Source organism: Enhydra lutris, unplaced genomic scaffold (genome assembly GCF_002288905.1).
Source record: "Enhydra lutris kenyoni isolate GAN:26980312 unplaced genomic scaffold, ASM228890v2 scaffoldscaffold2, whole genome shotgun sequence".
In the NCBI taxonomy this organism is placed as follows: Eukaryota; Metazoa; Chordata; class Mammalia; order Carnivora; family Mustelidae; genus Enhydra; species Enhydra lutris.
The window spans coordinates 58,382,453-58,403,618 of NW_019154086.1; the positions used below are offsets into that span (position 1 = coordinate 58,382,453).

Consider the following 21,166-nt stretch of genomic DNA (forward strand, 5'->3'; position numbering starts at 1 on the left):
AACAAGCAGGCAGAGAGGCAGGCAGAGAGAGAGGAGGAAGCAGGTTCTCTGCTGAGCAGAGAGCCCGATGCGGGGCTCGATCCCAGGACCCTGAGATCATGACCTGAGCCGAAGGCAGCGGCTTAACCCGCTGAGCCACCCAGGCGCCCCCAGCATAAACTTTTTTTAAGATGACATTTGCGCATTACAAAATTCATCTTGCCTATTTACACATGCAGTCAGAACAGTCTTTGTGTGTGTTGTTTCTGGATGGTCATTCATTTACTCACCAAAACATTTATCAGAGTCTCCTATGCGTCCTAAGATTGTGCTAGGTTCAAAGCATAAAAATGATTAGTTCTAGTTTTGAGGAGCTTAATACCTTCTGGGAGAAGCATTTAATGCTTGTATGCTTTTGATATACATATATATATGTCTTATTACATACATTATTGTGTTTGGTTTTTGCAGTAACTCTATGGGTCACATTTGATTATCACCATTTCAGAGATACGGAACTGTCACAACTGGACAAGAGCTCAGATATTCTGGCTTCAGATTATTTACCAATTCACATTCACTGCTCCTTCCCCTATACTACGTTAACTTTTTCTAATAGACCTACATTTGTTATGTTGTCTTTTTTTCATGAAAAATTAGTGGCTTTCCTGGGGCCTTGCAATCACTCATGTTAATATTAGTATTAAAGTTATAGATCTCTTAATCATATGTCGTGAATAAGTCATCATCTGTCACCATACAAAGTTATTACAATATTTTGACTGTATTCCCTATGGTATACATTACATACTTATTACTAATTTATTTTATAACTGGAAGTTTGTCCCTCTTAATCCCTGTCACCTGTTTTGCCTGCCTCCACCCGTCCCCTCTCTGGTAATCAACATTCTGTTTCTTATATCAGTGAGTCTGTTTCTGTTTTCTCTTGTTTGTTCGTTTGTTTTTTTAGATTTCACATATAAATGAAATTATATGGTATTTGTCTTTCTTTGTCTGACTTATTTCACTTAGCATAGTACCCTGTAGGTCTATTCATCAGGTTTTTTTTATACTAAGTTGTATAAGTTCTTTATGTATTTTACATATTAACTAGTTATCAGTTGTTTGATGTGCAATTATCTTTGCCCATTCAGTAGGTTGCCTTTTCATTTTCTAATGGTTTCCTTAGCTGTGCAAAAACTTTTTAGTTTGATGTAAATCCATTTATTAATTTTTTAATACTAATACTTATATTAATAATAATTATAATAATATAACTATTAAAGCTTTTGCCCTTGCTTGCTGAGACTATTCTAAAATAATATTGCCAATACCAGTGCCAAAGAGCTTACCATATATGTTTTCTTCTAGGAGTTTCATGGTTTCAGGTCTTAGGGTTAAGTCTAATCCATTTTGAATTTATGTCTGTATATGGTATAAGATGGTGATCAAGTTCATTCTTTCAACTGTATTTGTCCAGTTTCCCCAGCACCATTTATTGAAGAGATTGTACTTTCCCTATTGTATGTTCTTTCCTCCTTTATCATAGATTAATTGACCATATCTGTGTGAGTTTATTTCTGGGCTCTCTTTTCCTTTTCATTGATCTTGTGTGTCTGTTTTCATACCAGGACCAAACTTTTATGATTATTATAGCTTTGAAGTATATCTGAAATCTGGAGGAATGACCTCCAGCTTGTTTTTTTTTTTCCCCCAAAAAATTGCTTTGGCTACTTGGGGTCCTTTGTGGTTCCATTCAAATTTTAGGATTCTTTGTTCTAGTTTTGTGGAAAATGTCATAGGTATTTTGATGAGGATTTCATTGAATGTGTAGATTGCTTTGTGTAGTATGAACATTTTAATGATATTAATTCTCCCAGTCTATGGCATTATCTTTCCATTTATTTTTGTCCCAGAGTCTTTCATCAGTACCTTACAGTCTTTGGAGTACAGGTCTTTCACCTCCTTTGTTAAATTTATTCCTGGGTGTTTATTCTTTTTGATGTAATTGTAAATGGGATTGTTTGCTTAATTTCTCTTTCTGATATCTTATTATTAGTGTATAGGACTGCAGCCAGTTTCTTTTTTTTAATCAATTTATTTATTTATTCATTCATTTAAGACTTATATTAGTTTCAGGTGTACAGTTTGGCAATTCACCACTTCCATACATCGCCCAGTGCTCAGCACAACAAGTGCACTCCTTAATCCCATCACATATTTAACCCAACCCCCCACCCCTCTCCCCACTGATAACCATCAGTTTGTTCTTTATGGTTAAGAGTCTATTTCTTGATTTTTCTCTCTCTCTCTGTCTTTCTCTTTCCCTCTTTTTCCCTTTGAAACACAGCCGATTTCTATGTTATGTATGTTAATTTTGTATCTTGAGGCTTTACCGAATTCGTATATTAGTTGTAATAGTTTTTTGATGATCTCTTTGTTTTTTTTATGTGTAGTACTCTGTTATTTGTAAATAGTGATAGACTTACTTCTTTCTTCCTAATTATGGATGTCTTTATTTCCTTTTCTTACCTAATTGCTGTAGCTAGGACTTCCAGTACTATGTTGAATAAAAGTGGTGGTGAGAGTGGGCATCTTTGTCTTGTTCCTAATCTTACAGGGAAAGCTGTCACCTTTTCACTTCTGTTTGTTGTGCAGAAGCTCTTTTAGTCAGCTGTCAGTTCTTCAGGAGGAATTGCTTTATGTGTAGGTATAGTTTCCGTGTATCCATGGGTAGAAGTGATCATGATCTTCCTGTGCTACCGTCTTGGACTGCCTCCCTGCTTTACTTTTCATTTCTGATTATACTGCAGATTATAGTTGAAAAGTGAAATGTATCATGCCCGAGACTTTCTTTATAAGTCTCCTACTTGCTTCCCAGTTCATATCAAAGTGATGCTTCCTTTCCATCAGTCTTATTCTTCTGGGAAGTACCAAGGGTCTCTTGGATCAAGCAATATAGCTGATCTTTTCAAATTAGACTACTTCTCTCTTAGTGAGTTTGGGTAAAAAATGGTTTAAGCCAAAGGAAAATGTGGAATTGTCTCATTTTCTCAGGGAATTATAGTAAATTGAATGTCAGGTACCTAAATTACTGGTATTGAGTGATAACTGTTTCCCATTCTAGTATATTTTTTATTCACCTTTCAAGTTATATTCTCAGGTATGTGTTACTAGGAAATAGAGATGGTATAAATGCTTCGTTTGTTTCATAAAAGATATTTTAGGACGTCTGCACCTTTGCGAAGTTTCCCTTAGGGTTCTGATAAACTGTCAAATCTGATATTTGGTATTTACGGTATGGACAGATTTAATCCTTTGTGGCTTTGTCCTTTTTAGACTTACCTCTCTCTCTGCCATATTTACTTGCATATAACTTCCCTCACAGGTTCTCTGGAGGCAGAATTTTTGTGTAAGAAATTGTACAACTCCTCCATGTTATCTCATCCCTAGTGGGTTAACCCTTCCTTTCCTTTCCTTTCCTTTCCTTTCCTTTTCCCTTTCTTTCCTTTTTTCCTTTTCCTTTTTCCTTTTCCTTTTTTCCTTTTTCCTTTCCTTTCCTTTCTTTCTTGAAGGGCGTTATAGGTCTCTCGTGGCTGCATCAGAACAAATTAAGAGCTGGAAATGACCCTATTTGATCAAAGTAGGGGCATGTCAAAGGTATTAAAAAGTGATTAAATACTTTGTCCACCCAGACTCTAATAAACTTCTAGAAATGAATTCTGAGGTATTATTTATAAGAATACATGACTGTACTTTGTGGTTAGTCATTTTCTGTATTTTGGTAGCAAACAGAAAAAAGAATACTACATTTTATTCTTGGTAACATTACAGTTGCTTTAGCTACTTTTTCCCCAAGATCTCTAACAAGTTCAGAAGAGGACTAGATAGGAATTTTTGCTGTCATATCATTGGTTTCCTTCCTTGATCATACTATGTTCAATATTTTTTATCAGTAACTTGGATAAAAAACAAACATGTTTGAATTCATATTAGACCCTGAACTTGGAGGAATATCTATTAGGCATAACTGAAACAAGATATGAAAGAGCTGAAGTCCAAAAGATAAATGTGGTATCATTAATGTATAGCTCTGAGTTTAGATTTAAAAGATCTATCATATAAGCATAGATTTGAAAGGGTTTTACATGAGAAAAGAAATAAAAAGCATAGATGTCTTAATTGACCACAAGCTTAGGATAAGCTGATAGTGTGACAGAGTTGCTAAAAATGTTTGTAGAACTTAGCAGAGCAAGATCGTGATAGTACTGATAAACCATATTCTGCTTATACCATGCCTAGAGGGCCATGTTCAGATGGGGATGCTTTGGGATGGACATTGATTTACTAGCTCACAGGAAATTAACTATTTGATAGGGGGTCATTGATGGAACTGACCATCATTTTGAAGAGAGAGAGGGGCCTGAATGAAAATGTCTTAGCCTTATCATGTGATACCTGGAACTCCAGAGAGCAGAACTTGGATGGCTGGATGGAAGTTGAAGACAGAGTTAGTCAAGCTCAGTATGATGGCAGTGTTAGGTATTTTTGCAAGGAAGAGACACAGATTACCTTTTTCCATTGGTGTTTAGTAGAAGGATATTCAGAGAAGACGAGTTAACAGAGAGCCGTCACACCTGCCTCACTGCCTTCCTTTGACTCAGTGTTTTCAGGAGGAGTGTTCTGGAGAAATGAAACAACATCCCAGTGTTGCTTTGGTTACAGCTGTGTCTGCTTTATGTGCCTAGCACTTGCCCCTCTGAGAGTAGGTTTTCTGCCATCAGATTTGAAACTTCCCTATTGCACAGAATTTAGGAACAAGACACACCAGAGGGGTTTAGTTCCTCATGTAACTTTCTATGGTTTAGCACCAACCAGTCTCTGGTCCAGCTGGGAGATTTAATAACCAGAATACTAATCTAGTGGGTCCAGGACAGCAAATTTAGTTTCTCCAGACACACATGGCATGAGGTATAGCAACTCAGAGAGGGCCAAGAGTGTGGCATGAGATTAAAGAAGTTTATACTCTTTTACAATAGAAGGCAAAATCCCACCCAAGATGAGGACAGATTTCCCTGGACAAGTCTAGATTATAGTAGATGTTACTAGTAAGGGAAGAATTTTAGCTAGGTGATTTCTAAGATCTTTTTCAACTTAAAGGTTTTATAAGTCTGTATTTCTTGAAGTATTAAATATTGTTTATTTGTATCATAACGACAAGTTAATATATGGCCATGTTACTTGGTTGTAGACAGCAGACAGTACTGATTTTCTTTGGCTTTGAATTCTTCAGCTTTAGTAGAAAGATTGATAGCTCTCAGATTTATGCAGGCATTGTATCTCTGCACGTTACGTCTAAAGACGATGTAAAGTGGTCACTTCTGAAAGCTCTTTAAGGGAGACAGGGCTAAAGTATCTGAAGGTCTTCATTCTTCATTGAAACTGTTTTGCCAAAGACCCATAACATGGAAAGGAGCCCAAACGACATGGAATTGGAGTCATTCTGCTTTCATAGGAGCAGCATGGTTCTTTGTAAGTTATTGGTTTATGGTTTATGGTTAACACTAAGTTTATGGTTTGCTGTTGACTACTCTGCAATACTATGCTTGTTGGATGGTCTTTCAATTTTGGGGCATGCTTCCTACCCTCTCACATCCCACCCACCTAAACAAACTAATAATACTTAAAAAGTATCTCTTTTGCAAACTATGCATTTTATGTGTCCCTTCATGAATTTGTATAATTTTAATTATTTAATCTTTTGGTATATGGTAGTAGTTGCAAACAAAATTTGGAAGAGCGAAACCTGGATCTGAGTTCCGATTTTGTCACTTACTCATTGTGAACCTTTGGCAATGCCTTAAGCCTGGCTCTTACCCACTGTGCATTGGGAACTCCTCTGCCACTTAGGGTTGTTGTGAGGATTGAAATAAAAATAGGTTTTGTTTTAAACATGAAAATACTCAGTGCAGTTCTCAACATATTCACAAATAAACATCAATTGTTACTGTACAAATGAATAGTGACAAGTGGGTGGAATGACCAGCCTAGGCGAGGTAATGTCAGACAACATCAGAAAATTCCTGTCCTCATAAACCTTACATTCTAGTGGAGAAAAAAACAATAGGCAAACAATAAATAAAAAATAAGTGAAATAATGGGTAATTTTAAGTGCTATGAAAAGAAACAAAGTAAGGCAGGAAATAAAGACCTAGGAGGAGGAGGAGGAGGAGAACTATTCTAGATAGGAAATCAAGGAAAGGGGCTAGTTCTAAATAAGTAACCTTTGAGCAGAGAGCTGAATAAACTGAGAGAGTGAACATGTTATCTACCGTTGCATAATTAATCACCCCCAAATTTAGTGGCTTATTAATAAAAGTAATTTCTCATTAGTTATTCCTCAGTTTTTATAGGTCAGTAATTGGAGAGTGGTTCTGTTGGGTGCTTTAATCTTGGGATTCCTCATGAAGTTGCTGAGACATCTTGGCTGGGGTTGCTGAAGGCTTGATGGGAGGTAGAGGATACACTTCCAAGCTGGCTGACTCACATGGCTGGCAGGGGGGTTCCTGTTTACAAGGACAACTGCACAGGGCTTTCTGAGTGTTCTCATGGCAAAGGGACAGGCTTCTGCCAGAGTGAGTAGTTTAAGAGAACAAAGTAGAAACTGCCATCTTTTGGAATCTAGCTTCAAAAGCCACATACCATCACTTCTACCATGTTCTTTTGGTCACATGGGCCAGCCTGGAGCCAGTGTAGGAGGGCACTACACAAAGCATGAATACCAGGGGTAATTACTGTCAGAGGATGTCTTGCAAGGTGAATACCACAGTGAGTCATGCAAGAACTTTACGGGAAGATGTCTCCAGGAAGAGAGGAGAGTAACTGTAAAGGTAAGTATAAAGGGTTAGAAGGAAAGTATAGCTAACACACTGTGATGGGGAAGAGATGAGGTAAATAGGAGCAGATCCTATAGGACCTTGAGCAGCATGGCAAGAAGAGGTTGTATTGAGAATTTAAAGAGTTTTGAGAAAAAGCAGCATTACTTGATTTATGTTTTTAAAAGATTATTCTGGCTGCTGAATGGAGAATTGATTTTATGGGACAAGAAAGGAGGAAGGAAGGTGACATAAGTTACCATGACTGTATTCCAGGTACAGGTGGCCTGAGCTGGAGTGGTATTGATGCAGTCATGAGTAGTGTTCAGATTATAGATACGCTGTAAAGACAGAGCCAGCAAGACTTGATGATGGATTGGGTGTGGAATGGGGAGGAAATGGGGAATCATGGATGCCTTCTAAGTTTTTTGCCTGAGCACAGTCTTAGGAATGATAAGGAAGATACTGGGTAGGGGTGAAGAGTGATGGTGAGTGGAGTTCTCTCTACCCACTGTAAACGAGCTAAGTTTGAGTGGTCCATTCGACATCCAGGTGAAGCTATCAACATTCTACTGGCCAGAAAATTTTTGATCATGCCTCATTACATGTTTTGATGAATAATTAAGGACTATAGCTATTTCATAGTATGACTAAACTAGATAAACTCACATAATTTTAAAAAAGGAAATAGTTATGATCGTGAATTCAATAACATAGTTAACCATGGGCTAATTTTTCTGCATCAATAAAAGTTAGGAACTGTAGTTTTCTTTACTTGTAGACGTTTGACCAACTCAAAAACTTAAAATAAGATAGTTTGTGTTAGCCAAAATGTTTTTCACAAATTTTGTACATATAACTATTAAGTGCCAATAAAAGTTTTAATTTCTGAAGGTGGTTATGATTGAAATACTCGAGATACTTTATTATGCTATACTCTATACATCTGCAACATAAAACCTTAAAAATCACTTTGTTTTCATATTTTTATTTCTCTTGGGGGGATGAGTTCTATTTTGCTCTTAGAAGTATAAAATTAATAAAAATACAAATAATACAGTTAGGTTATTGGGAAAAAATAACTAAAATCCCCCTTTGCCAGTTGGCATTCACTCTGTGCTCTACCAATCCATAGTCTCCCCAGATGGGAACTTCTGCTAGAAGTTTAATAAATACTCTTCCAGATTGTCTTATGCACATTTACACACATACATGTGTGTATACACAAACACATTTGTACATAGAATTCTTTTTTAAAACATAAAATTCATATGCAGCTTGCTCTTTTCACTTACAAATTATCTCTTGGATACCTTTCTCTGTCATTTTAAAAATATATTATGTAGCACTCTATGGCTTATTTAACTTTGTTGCATAATATTTAGGATTTTTAGAGTTTTTATTGTTCCAGTGCTAAACTGGACATGCTTGGGCATCATTGGACAGATGTGTGTTTATGCTAATATGTCATTATTTCTGTGGAACAGACTTCAGAAGTAAATTTCTGAGTAAGAGGAGAGATAACACCATTAATTTTAATGGGTGCGCCATTAATTTTCCCTCCAAGAAGACCCAGTTTATTCTTACACCAAGTGCCCTTTTGTCTGGTTCCAAATCTACACTCGCTATTAACAATATTTTCTTTTTTCATTTTTTCCATTCTGAGGAGCAAAACATTTAATTTGTTTTAGTTTTCATTTCCCTCAATATTTTCATTGACCTTAAGTTTTTTCAACTCCTTCAGAAGAAAGTCTTCAATAAATTGTTTTATGTATTAAGTGAACATCAAATATTTGAACGCAGCTTCATTGATGGAAAGAATCAGAAGAATCAGGGAGGTAGAAGCTGAAATGGGGGAGGGAGAGTGAAGGCCTACAATGTGGCAGAATGCGGTGGTTTAGAAAGAAAGCAGAAACAGTATGAGGGCAAAGGCTGAAGCCTAGCGTTGTGGACAGAAGTGTCAAGTAAAAGTGAAGTTTGGGAGATGGGTTTGGAAAGTGTTCTAACCCCTGAAGAACTGGAGGCCTAGTCATGGAGGGAGCCCTATTCCCCTGCCCTCAGAGCAAGGAAGGAGAAATAAACAGTTGGATAGAGTCCCTTCCTTGTCCTCCAGGGTGTGCACTGCTCTGGCTTTTAAAGGCACTTTTATCTGCAAGAGTCCACCATTAGGAAGATTAGAAGTGTCCAGCTGAAGTAGACTCCTGATTATGGATGGGGATTGACCGAAAATTCTTTCCTTATGACAATGGTCAGATTCATTACACTGAATTTCCACAAGTACATATATTTCTTTGTTAGCTTTCTAAAATTGGTATGGACACTTGTAAAATTTAAATTATGAAAGCATGCAGATCATCTGAGATGTTCCAGATCATCTGGGACCAGGTTGTCTCTGATGTAGACTACATAGAGAGCACATGTTGTGTTGGTCTCAGTTGTTTAAAATCAAGCACTAATGTGTAGTTGGCACCTTCTGTGCCACTTTTACTTTCTAGGGCTGTAAACACAGAGTCTTTAAAATGCTTGAATAGTTTAATTCATAGCAGTTTTAAAGGATCACTTCATTGTTCAAAGTCTCTCCTTAATTTCGCTTTGTTTTTTAAAAAGAAAGATTTAAAATGAACGATTCATACCAGATTAGTTATGTGATTAATGTGTGATTTTTCAAAAAACAAATGGTAATTCCAGTATGTCGAGACCAATAATTTTTTTACTTTAAAACTTAGGTTTTGCTGTTTTCTAAATGTAATAGAGATTGATTTGGAATACACTTGGGTGTGACTTAAATGAATAATGTTCATTGTAGAAGAAAATCAAGGGGAAAAACTGAGAATTACTTTACCTTAGATTTTATGGGTGTTCCTTTCTTTTTTTTTTCTTTTTAAGATTTTTTTATTTATTCATTTGACAGACAGAGATCACAAGTAGGCAGAGAGGCAGGCAGAGAGAGAGGAAGAGAAGCAGGCTCCCTGCTGAACAGAAAGCCTGATTTGGGGCTCGATCCCAGGACCCTGAGATATGACCTGAGCTGAACGCAGAGGCTTTAAACCCACTAGGCCACCCAGGCACCCCTGGGTATTCCTTTCTTATGGTTAACTGTAATTCCATTGGAAAATGAACCTTAAAGTTAGCCATAAAGAGACTAGTTCCTTAAACCATAGAAGTAGATGAATATAAGGTGACATTTAGTTATTTTTTTTTAACATTTAGGCCTTTTCATCTAGGTAACTGGACAAACTTCTACAAATCCTTCAGAGTTTTAAGAGAAAAGGAATTTATCTTGCTACTTCTTTTTCTTTTCTTTTTTTTTTTTTTTTAAGATTTTATTTATTTGAGAGAGAGAGAGAGAGTGTGTGTGCCCGTGAACAGAGGGAGGGGGAGAAGGAGAGGGAAAAGCAGGCTCCCCACTAAGGAGGAGACCTGATTGGGGCTTGATCCCAAGACCCTGAGATCATGGCCTGAGCCCATATCAAGAGTCAGATGCTTAACTGACTGAGCCACCTAGGCACCCCAGGGACATGTAGATTTAGACTCCTCTCTGCCTGAGCAAATGCCTTTTTTTAGATGTCTGTAGACATTTTGGCTTCCAGGGATGATCTGCAGGTCTCTCCCCATCTCTGGCTGAGCATTTGATGCTTTTCTAAACATGGAAGGTTTCAGAGAATAGTGAGCTCCTGGGTTTATAAGGGTAAGAGGCAAAAGTTACAAAATGAGGTATATAGTTAAGGTATACATGTAATTGTTTTTAATGTATTTATTTGTTTATTTCTTTACTTGGTGGTTCTTTGTGTTTCTGATCATTTTAGTTAAAGATAGTTGTTTGGGACTGGGAGAACTGGTTTATCCAGTGTCTATGGCCTGAGTAAGAGGGTTATGTATATTAACTAGAAACGTTGATAATGGGTCAGTTACATAGAAATTTTTCTTTTTAAGAAAATTATCCTATTTTATATGTATCAATGAACATTTGTATAGACAGAAATGTTTTCTCTCTTCTGAAGTTCCCTTTCAAAAGCAAAATGGCCAAGTACTAAAAGGCAAGGAATTTCTTCCTAAGTATAAAATTTGCTGGTTTATCAGTTGGATGCAACTTATTCTATGAATCTTTCTTAACAATTATGTATATCCGGATTATATATTCTTCCTAAAGAATATTCTCTAAGTATTATGGACTTCAAAATGATCATCTGCTTATGTTCTTTCTTATTTCTCTTCAGAAAGTATCTGTATGTCTCGTCTTCTTTTAAAGGAGCATTTAAAAATGAAGTTAAGAAGGCAGAAGAAGCTGTCAAAATTGGTATGTAATTACCTGTGACCTAATCAATGCTCAGACAGCCATTAATTGTGCATTTATTCTGAGATATGTACTGTTCTAGTATGGTAGGAATGACCACAATTAATCAAATTCCTGCTTCTCAAGAACTTCATAACACATTTTTCTGTCTCTGCCTTTGTTTAATTATGGTGTTATTTATTATAACATATATTGCTGTATCTCATTATTTACTATCTATTATTTCAAGTACACACTTGGAACTAGATTGTTATATATTGATATAGGAAATTCTGGTTGGCATGATGCTGAGTTAGATCATTTTAAAGACTAGCATGACATGCATGTTAAGAAGGAATGTTCTACACATTCACTCCCCCCCAACCCCACCACAAGAGGACAAAGCCATCCTTTCCTGGTGGTCCAGGAGCAAGGAGTAATTTTAATCTATACTTCATGGATTTTAGAGAGTTTTTAGTGAGCCAAGCATTCAGTCCTAACTCTTTAATTGGTATGTATAAAGTTATGCCCTGTCAACTGTACTATCTAAGAGGAAGCCCATGTGGCTGCCTCCATCTGGCATGTGTGGGACCTATGTAAGGAATGTAGGATTTTCCGAGATTATTGTCTATAAGCCATTCCCACTGGTCACAGCCATAGCGCACGTGTGTGTGTGTATGTATCTACCTCTCACTTAAAATTGCTTGGAAGGATTGTCCTGGTGTTGTAATGATCTTGCTTCTGCTTCCAGCCGAACTCATATTGAAGGAGACACAAATCACAGTAAACCAGCCTGACAGGACTTCTTTGTCTTCTGCTGAGGTATGACACCTAGCCTTCTTAAATGGCAAAGTGTCATTTGCTTTTCCTGCACACAGTTGTCTTATCATTTACTTCCCAAACTTATTAACACAGACAAGCTCAGAAGCTTAAGTTGATTTTCACCCAAGTAAACAGAACAGAGGCGCGCAGGAAAAGGAGAGGAGCGTCAGCAGTGAGAGAAGGCTGAGTCTGAGAGCAAAGATAAGCAACATGGGGTGAATTCAGAAGAGTGGGGAGGAATACTGCAGCTCATTTCTTTAAACTGAAAAGCAATAAGAGAAAAGGAGAAAATAATGAAAAACTAGCAGGAAAAAACTAGCCTATCAAGTTTCCTTGAAAATATCTTTTCAAATTATTGCTCCCTACAGACCTGAATAAATGGGGAAAGCAAGGAGAAGACTAATAAGCCATCCTTTCTTCTGGTGCTAGGAATTATGTGCTATAATTATGAATATTAATAACAGTACTTCCAGCTTACAAAGCTCTTTTCTTAGGAGTTGCTTCATACAGTTCATAAACATTTTCTGTAATCCTTGCAGTATGCTCATGAGTAAGATAGGTTATAAAGAACTATTATTATTAATTATAATGTATGGCAACTAAGGAAAAGAATATTGCTGCAGAACATGTGTTCTAAGTTTGCCAGCTTTTACCAAAAATGTGGTACAAAGCTTTCTACCATGGTGAATTATGAAGCAACGTTTTATTTGCTTGCATATAAAGGAATACAAAGCTGTAAGGAGAAAAAAAATGCTTCATTTCACCTTTCCTTCATCCTTTTCTGCAGACTCAGTAGATGAATCCTTTCTGTGATTTGCCCTTAAACTTTCAAGGACAAGGGCTGATACAGAGCTCTCTCATCTCTAAAGATCATGAATTGAGAATAAAATCAAAGAGTAGCACCTGGTAATGCCCCAAAGTTATCTGTGGCTTTCCTGAAATTATCTAACTTTTTTTTTCCTTTTCAATTATTATTTTAAGGTAAACATAGACCTATCTTACTGTTACTGATTTTTAAAGAAAGGTTTAAGCTTTTTAAGTTCTGTCTTGAAGAAATCGATTTCCTTGGCTTTATGTATTTGAGAGACAAGGGAAACAGACTCTTTCTAATGGGTCAGGACCTTGCTTTCTTCTTGCCTTATCCCTACTTCTCACTGCCTCTTTGCTCTGTGTTCTGAGTGTATTGACAGGAAGGGTGGGGAAGTCTTTGACCACCTTGCTTTGTTGCTCAGCAAAGAGAGCAAAGCAGAATGACCTTGGCTTCCAACCTCTTAAATTCCTCGAGGCAGTTGAGTGGCTGCATTTGAAGCGAAATACTTACCATTTTACCATTTGCTTTTACTTTAAAGTCAGGGAAAATAGTATTTAGTGAGTGATTTACTCACTGAATGAGATGGCCATCTTTCACATCAGGTGGATAGAGCACATTAAAAACCTGTTGTTATTTGTGAAATAGTAACAGTGCATTATTTCTTTTCTGCCTGGTTAGAGGGAGCATACTATAGAGATAGAGCAGTGAATGAGCCAGTAGATCAAGATAAAAAAGAAGATAAAGACAGGTGGGCATTTGTATTGAGGTACTCTGAAAGGCAGAAAGCCTAAGTTATGGGCTAACCTATTAAGGGACAGCTTGGGGAGTAGTATTCGGGGTATCTGGAACTTGATATAAAGGAGACATTTTCTTATGGTGACTGACAAAATTTTTTAATAGCAACTTTGCTTTTCCTGAAGAAGCTTTAGTGATTGCTTATACGATTTAGCAATTTTTGTTGTTGTTCTCACAGACAAAAGTCAAAGTCATTCAGTGTATTAGTACATCAAATGACTTTGTTAAGCTTTTGTGTAATTTGTGTGAAAGCCAGTGTGACCTTACAGGGAGCAATGGCTCTTTTCTAAAAGGCAGAGAGAGAACAGTGGAATATGTGCAAAAAGAGAACTGTGGGTTAGGATTTGGTGTGTCCTCTTAGCTACTGGAACCGAATCATTTATCAAGTATTTATTGAGTCTCTACCATGGTACAATTGCATTAGGCAATGTGACCTATCACTATTACCCTTGTGAAACATTTGGATAATAAGATAATAAATATCAGCTCAGCTTTCATTAATTTAATAGAATTATGTTCTCTCCTAACCAAATGTACTTCTCCAGGACATATTACAGAAAGCTTTGGAAGATGTAGAAGCAAAGCGTAAGATTCTTAAAGAGAAACAGAGGTAAGATGTAAGATTTTCTGTTCCACCAGAATCCTCTGCACTTTGATAAAACAAATTCTGATTTCTGAGGAGACAGATTTGCTGGTTAATTTGATAACTTCTCTTTCTCGGCCTATGGCATCTTATTATATATATATATGCTTAATAAAGCATAATATGGTCAAAATTCCCCAACCACATAATCAATGAGAGTATTTATAAAATATATATTTGCATGCATACATGTATTTACATAATGTTAAAACTTCTGTATAGAGAGTGAAAAGTCAGCTCAGTGTCCAGTTGAGGAAGTGAAATCTGCCCAGAGGATCAGCTGACTACTTTCTCTGTGTCCTTTGCCAGGCATAAGCCTTTAAAGGGTTGGTTTCTTTTCTCTTCTAGTTTCTGGTTTCTTTTCTCTTCTAGTACTGCTTAAAATTTAAAATTGAAAATGTTTCAAATAAATGTATCACATATATAGTTAAAAATAGCAAGCCTAACTTACAAAACCATTATTTACATTCGTAAAGTTGACTTGGTTTCCAGCTCAGGTGTTAAACCAGTTAAACTGAGAATATTCAGTATTGTCTAGGTATGATCAGACTTTGAAAACTGGGACAATGTTCAGAAACAGATTTTTAAAGAAGCATTACTAGTTTCCAGAATTATTGTTTGTGAACTATGAAGTGCTATATAACCATAACTTTCCTCAAAACTAAAATTTGAAATGTTAACTCTATGCATTTATCAAAATAAATATTAAATAAATCTCATAGAAATCTTCATTAAAAAACAAAGTCCTCTTTACTTTTTTAAAGTTTTTATTTAAATTCCAGTTAGTTAACATACAATATTATATCCATTTCAGGTGTATAATATAGTGATTCAGCACTTCGATACAATACCCAGGTTCTCATCAGAACAAGTGTCCTCATTGTTTTTGTAGCTGAGTAGTATTCCATTGTATGTGTATACACACACACACACATACATACACACACACACACACCCCATCTTCTTTGTCTGTTCATCAGTTGATGGATGCTTGGGCTGTTTCCACAGCAAAGGCCTCTTTAAAGTTTCCAGAAAGAAAAATCTGGTTGATGAATTGTTTGTAGTTAGTTACATTGATATGCGTGAAAGGTGACTGATCTACATTTTATTTATAATAATGCCAGTTAGTTGGTATGAACTTATTTTTAGAACGAAATGCTTTTTAACTTATTGATTGATTTTTTTTTTTTTCGATTTTTTTTTTTTTTTTTAAAGATTTTATTTAATTATTTGTCAGAGAGAGAGAGGGAAAGAGAGCAAGCACAGGCAGACAGAATGGCAGGCAGAGGCAGAGGGAGAAGCAGGCTCCCTGATGAGCAAGGAGCCCGATGTGGGACTCGATCCCAGGACGCTGGGATCATGACCTGAGCCGAAGGCAGCTGCTTAACCAACTGAGCCACCCAGGCGTCCCTTGATTGATTTTTTTAATTACTTACTGATTTTGAGAGAAAGACACACACACACATAAACATGCAGAGCAAGTGTGAGGGGGAGAGAGAGAGAATCTCAAGCAGACTCCCCACTGACCCCTAGAGCCCAGTGCAGGGCTTGATCTCACTACCCTGAGATCCTGGCCTGAGCTGAAACCAAGAGTTGGATGCTTCTACCCAAGCAACCCCAAAATGTTTTTTTAAAAGAAAATTCAAGGCAATCAGTGTTACTTACTTTTGTAGAGTGATTACATAATATCCTATAACACCCTGTTTTGGGGTCCCTTACATAGTCAGTATTCTTTTTTGTTGAAGAGTAAGGATTTAATATGGAGTATACGTTTTTGGGAAAAAGTGTGATTTGTATACATTTGACACAAAATGTATGTGCTTAAAAAATAGATACTATATTAATCCAAGTCAGTAATTTCCTTACAAAGTCTAATATATTCTGTATATCCTATCTACATAGAAGAACTACTAGGACTTTTTCTTAGTCCATTAATGATAGATGTATTTAACCAGTCCAGTAAGTATATTACGTCAATCATAATGGCACGTTACCATAAATTTGAAAAGAAAAGGCTGTTTTTGTGGAATGAGGAGAACTACAAGATGAGTGGAGGGGAAGAATTATATTGGGTACCATTCTTGATAGGAAAAGGGAAATAGCATTGGTGAGGCACCTACTCTGTTCCAGGTTTATACTTAACATTCTCTTTTCCAGTCCTCATGACATCCCAAATGGCTAGGTGTGCATTTTTCCGATTTTTCAGATCAGACAGAGAGTTAAAGTGACTCATTCTTAGTCACATGGTTATTACAGAGATGAGCTTATATTTGAACCCAGCTCCGTCTTTCTGATTCTTACATCCAGGCGCTTTTCATGGCTCCAAGCAGACTCCTATTACTATGGTTGTTTCTAGCATATTCTGTGTCTCGATTTCTGTTTTTACACTTCTATAGAAAAGTCACATAAAACATAAGATAGCAGGACAGAGTCAGAAAAACAGGAGCTCACGTCTGTTGCCCTTGTAAACTTGCCTTATTAACTTTGATTTACCTTTGATTTTGGAGAAAGAGAGAAAGCTACAGAATGTCTTTTGCACATTCCAATCTATATAGGATACTGAGAGGCCTGAGGACATGCTGAAAGTTAGAAATCACATCCAGTGTTAAAAATACCTAAATTTAAAAGAGTCAAATCATCATTTTTCAAAAATTCTGCAGCATATATACATATTAGACTGCATAACATTTCAAGAATCTTTTGGAATTTTCTAGTTCTTTTAAGTTGAGGTTGGCAAACCTGTTTCTTAATCAAGGACTGCTTGTGTTTGATGGGTATGACCATCATGTTTATGCAAAATACTAGGCTCTACAGAGATGCTGAGGGTACCAACTAGGTTTTGCAAAACTCCTGGGTATTTTACATATAGTTCTATTGATTTTCACTGTCGCAGTTTAATTATGGGCAGCCTGTACACTGTATATTTTTATTTACTAAAAAAAATTTTTTTTTTTTACTTTTCTAAATATAATGCCAGAGAATTAAAAAAAGCAAGAACACTCTGCTTGTTCTTTGGAGTGAACATAGAAAATCGAAGCCAAGCTGGGATGTTCATTTACAGTAATAACCGCCTGATCAAAATGCATGAGAAAGTGGGTCCACAGTTGAAACTGAAGTCCTTGTAAGTATGTTTTTGTTCTCAGAGGCATAGGCAGGATGAGGGAGGCTGCAGTAAGATTCTGTCTGTGGAGTTAGATGAGTGATTAATCATAATGGGAGCAGGTGTCATGTCCTCTGTTCACCCTTCCTATCAATATGCAGGCATTAATCTGCCTAATTTATAATATCAGCAGAGCTGCATGCCTGACCCAGGGCAAAATCATACTTTGGGAAATTTTTTCAAAACATTTCCTGAGCAACCTGATGTTTTACCATTTCTTGCACCATCTACTCGGGTTAGGTTCTTAATATTTCACCAATTTAAAAATGATACAAGCATAATAAAGAAGTTTTAGGAAAGAAAAATCCGTAGTCTTGTAAAGCAACCCTGTTAACATTTTGTGCAACCCTTACATGTGTGAGTTCTTGCCAGTTACCTTTGTGAGCGTGTATTATTAACACTCTCCAGCCTACTTGGCTTCCAGAGTAACATGTTCTGGTGCTTTCCTGATGGGCTGAAACTCCAGGAGCTGCTTTCATGAATTATGTAGAGAGTGAAACAGGAAAATTGTGACCTGTAAAATGGTGCAGGTCTCAAACACAATAATTGTGACTAGTAGAATGGCTCAGGGGAACATTTTTCATCTTCTGTCTCACTCTCAAGGAATTCATTTGCTCATTCAGCAAGCTCTCATGTTGCAGGGGTCATGCACCAGGCACGGCACCAAGTTCTGCAGACAAGACGGTGAATGCCTGCTGCCCTCTGCTAAGAAACTTACAGTCCAGTGAAAGGGACAAGTCTATGAATACATATTTTTTTATATTCTATGGAATCAGCAGTAAAATTTTTTAAAAAAATTACTCTCTTGCTTAAAACCCCACTGCATGTCAGATAGAATTGGTTACCATGGTTTTCCAGTGATCTGGCCTCTGCCTGGCTCAGGGACAGCCCCTGCCCTGCCCACACTCTCAAGCCTTCTCCTCACACCATAGCTTCCTATCTCTCACATATCCTAAGCTTGCTCCTGCCTTACTGCATGGTGTCTGCCCTCCCCCTGCCTTGAACCTTCTGTCCTCAGGTCTCCCTACTTATCGTCCTGGCATGTTAGTTAAGCACCAACTCTAAAATCCCCTCTGTAGGAAGGTCTTCCCAGACTGTCTAATTAACATTAGCCCCTCCCACCAGCCCCTCCACCTTACCACCTTCACATGTTACAGGACCTGCTTGATTTATCACCATCTGAAATGATCAGGTCGCCCATACTGCCGATTATTCTTCAATAGAAGAGAAACTTTATAAGGAGGGACCTTGTTTTTCTTGCTTAATATTGTATTCTTGGTTCCTGGAATAGGGCCAGGTGCTATGGATGGATGGATGGATGGATGGATTCTAGAGGATGAATATGTGCTAGAGGCTTACTTAATATATGCAGAAAGAGCATTGGGAGGGGTAATCAGCTGAACTGCGGGAAGTTGAGTCAGGCTTCCTGGAAGAAATGCCCAGACATAGACTTAGAGAATGAATAGTGAAGGGAGGGCAGGGTGGAAGAGGAAAGTATTGGAAAACATCATAGGCAGCTCCACATCGGGAAGACTTGGTCTGTGTGCCTTGCCAAGGGGAGTTGGGAGAGCTAGACAACTGGATGCTCTTTCCCAAAACATGGAAAGTAACCAGAATATTCTGTCACTAAGTGGAAATATCCCAGTTACATACATCATAAGCTGCTGAAAATCTGAAAAAAAAATTGAATTTATCCATCAGACTCAGGCATATACCTGTTGCTTTCTGGTATAACCTAGGCCTTACGTTCCTTTAGTAGAATTCACTAAGCACCCCACAGACCTCTGAAACGATGAAGAAAAATTCAATCTGACAGATGAAATGAGGATGGAGAAAGTGACTCTCTGGCCAGATCACTAAGAGGGTCATGTCAGTTTATTTCAGCAAAGCATTGTTAGTGGTGTCTAATGCTAAAAGGCTTCCTCTTCCCACCCTGATTCCCATGGAAGATTTTGGTTTGGAAAAGGAGTCATATTAATTAAGTAACAGTGTGCATTAAGAGATTTTTTTATTATGAGACCAAATATACCGAGGATTATCATAGATTTATATAACAGAAGACAGTTTTAACTTGTTAAACTTTGCCATGGTCCAGACCAAGTGAATCAAGTTATTTGTTAAAAAAAAAAAACAAAAAAACTGGGGCGGCTGGGTGGCTCAGTGGGTTGGGCCGCTGCCTTCGGCTCAGGTCATGATCCCAGGTCCTGGGTTCAAGCCCCGCGTCGGGCTTTCTTCTCAGCGGGGAGCCTGCTTCCTCCTCTCTCTCTGCCTGCCTCTCTGCCTGCTTGTGATTTCTCTCTGTCAAATAAATAAATAAAATCTAAAAAAAAAAAAAAAAAACTGATTTCAAAAGACCATGGTGTATTTGCTTTTCCTTTTTCCTTAGCTAAATTTCACCGAATTTACTTATGTATTTATTTATTCTTCCAGACTTGGTGCAGGTGTGGTTGGAATTGTTAATATACCCTTGGAGATCATGGAGCCATCCCATAATAAGCAGGAATTTCTCAATGTCCGAGAGTATAATCATCTTCTAAGAGTCATGGGACAATACTTAGTCCAGTACTGTAAGGACACTGGGATCAGTGAGTATTCAGTAGTACATAGTAAGAGATACTTAATTGGGAGTCATCTTGTGTGATTTCTTTAAGCTGGAATGATTGCACTGATTTAGGCAACTGGTAGCCCAAAGCCCTGAAAGAGAGTTCCTTTTATTTATAAAAATAATAATATTGGGGTGCCTGGGTGGCTCAGTCGGTTGAGGTCTGCTGTTGGCTCAGGTCATGATCCCAGGGTCCTGGGGTTGAGTCCCACATTGGTCTCCCTTCTCAGTGGGGATTCTGTTTGTCCCTCTCCCTCTGCCCCTCTTGTGCTGTCTCAAATAAATAAAATCTTTAAAAGATAATAATAAATAAGAGAGATGAGAGGGGAGTCAGTCTCAGAATCTTTCCCAGAATATTATGTGAAAAATATAGCAGCAGATTAAAAACTATAAGAGGAGGGCAGTCAGCAGAAAGCTGATCATAGAGGAAGGAAGCAGAAGTCTGCTTGAAGAAGACCTAGGCGGCCACTCTAAGACTCTACTGTGTGGGAAGGAGCACACATATGTCCATGCAGACTGAGAAGCTCCCATAGCATTGTTACGTCATGCCATAGCAGAATCATTGTTGACCTTGGATAATTGTGGATGTGTGTTAAACCTTGTTTTGTAAGACTAACAAGTCTAGGATATGTTAATGAAAATTTTGATTAAAAATCACTGAAACAAATATATTTGGAAACTTAAAAAAAATCTGATTTATTTATTTATGAGAGAGTGTGCGAGCCTGTGAGCAGGGGGGAGTTGCAGAGGGAGAGGGAGAAGCAGGCTTCCAGCTGACAGGGAGCCTGATGCAGGATTCGATTCTAGGACTCTGGGGTCATGATCTGAGCTGAAAGTAGATACTCAACTGACTGAGCCACTCAGGCGCACCCCCTTTCTAAAGTTTTATTTATTTACTTATGAGAGAGAGTATGAATGTGTGAGCAGTGGGGAGGAGCAGAGGGAGAGGGAGAAGCCAACTCCCAGCTGAGCAGGGTGCCCATATATTCAGAAACTTAAGATAAACTTTAGTTATCTGAAAAATTCGGCTTATTCAGACCACTTCACTCTCCAGAGATACCTGAACAATGAGATGGTGTGCTGTGCATTAATGAAATAAACTTCCTTTAAGTTATGCAGACATAGGGCTTCATTTATGGAAAGAAATAGGCTACTGTGTTCAATGATTTGCATGAAGTATGTATAATTCATGCATATCAAAAATTA

General features: G+C 37.5%; 1 protein-coding gene across 1 annotated transcript in view; it reads left to right on the top strand.

Moving 5' to 3' along the window:
- The window catches only part of LOC111146439 (MORC family CW-type zinc finger 1), a 172,867-nt gene that overhangs the window by 55,778 nt on the left and 95,923 nt on the right, over nucleotides 1-21,166 (top strand). Inside the window, 5 exon segments of the mRNA XM_022501999.1 lie at nucleotides 11,072-11,151; nucleotides 11,879-11,949; nucleotides 14,101-14,165; nucleotides 17,176-17,319; nucleotides 19,789-19,943. Coding sequence (XP_022357707.1) covers nucleotides 11,072-11,151; nucleotides 11,879-11,949; nucleotides 14,101-14,165; nucleotides 17,176-17,319; nucleotides 19,789-19,943 — 515 coding nt within the window.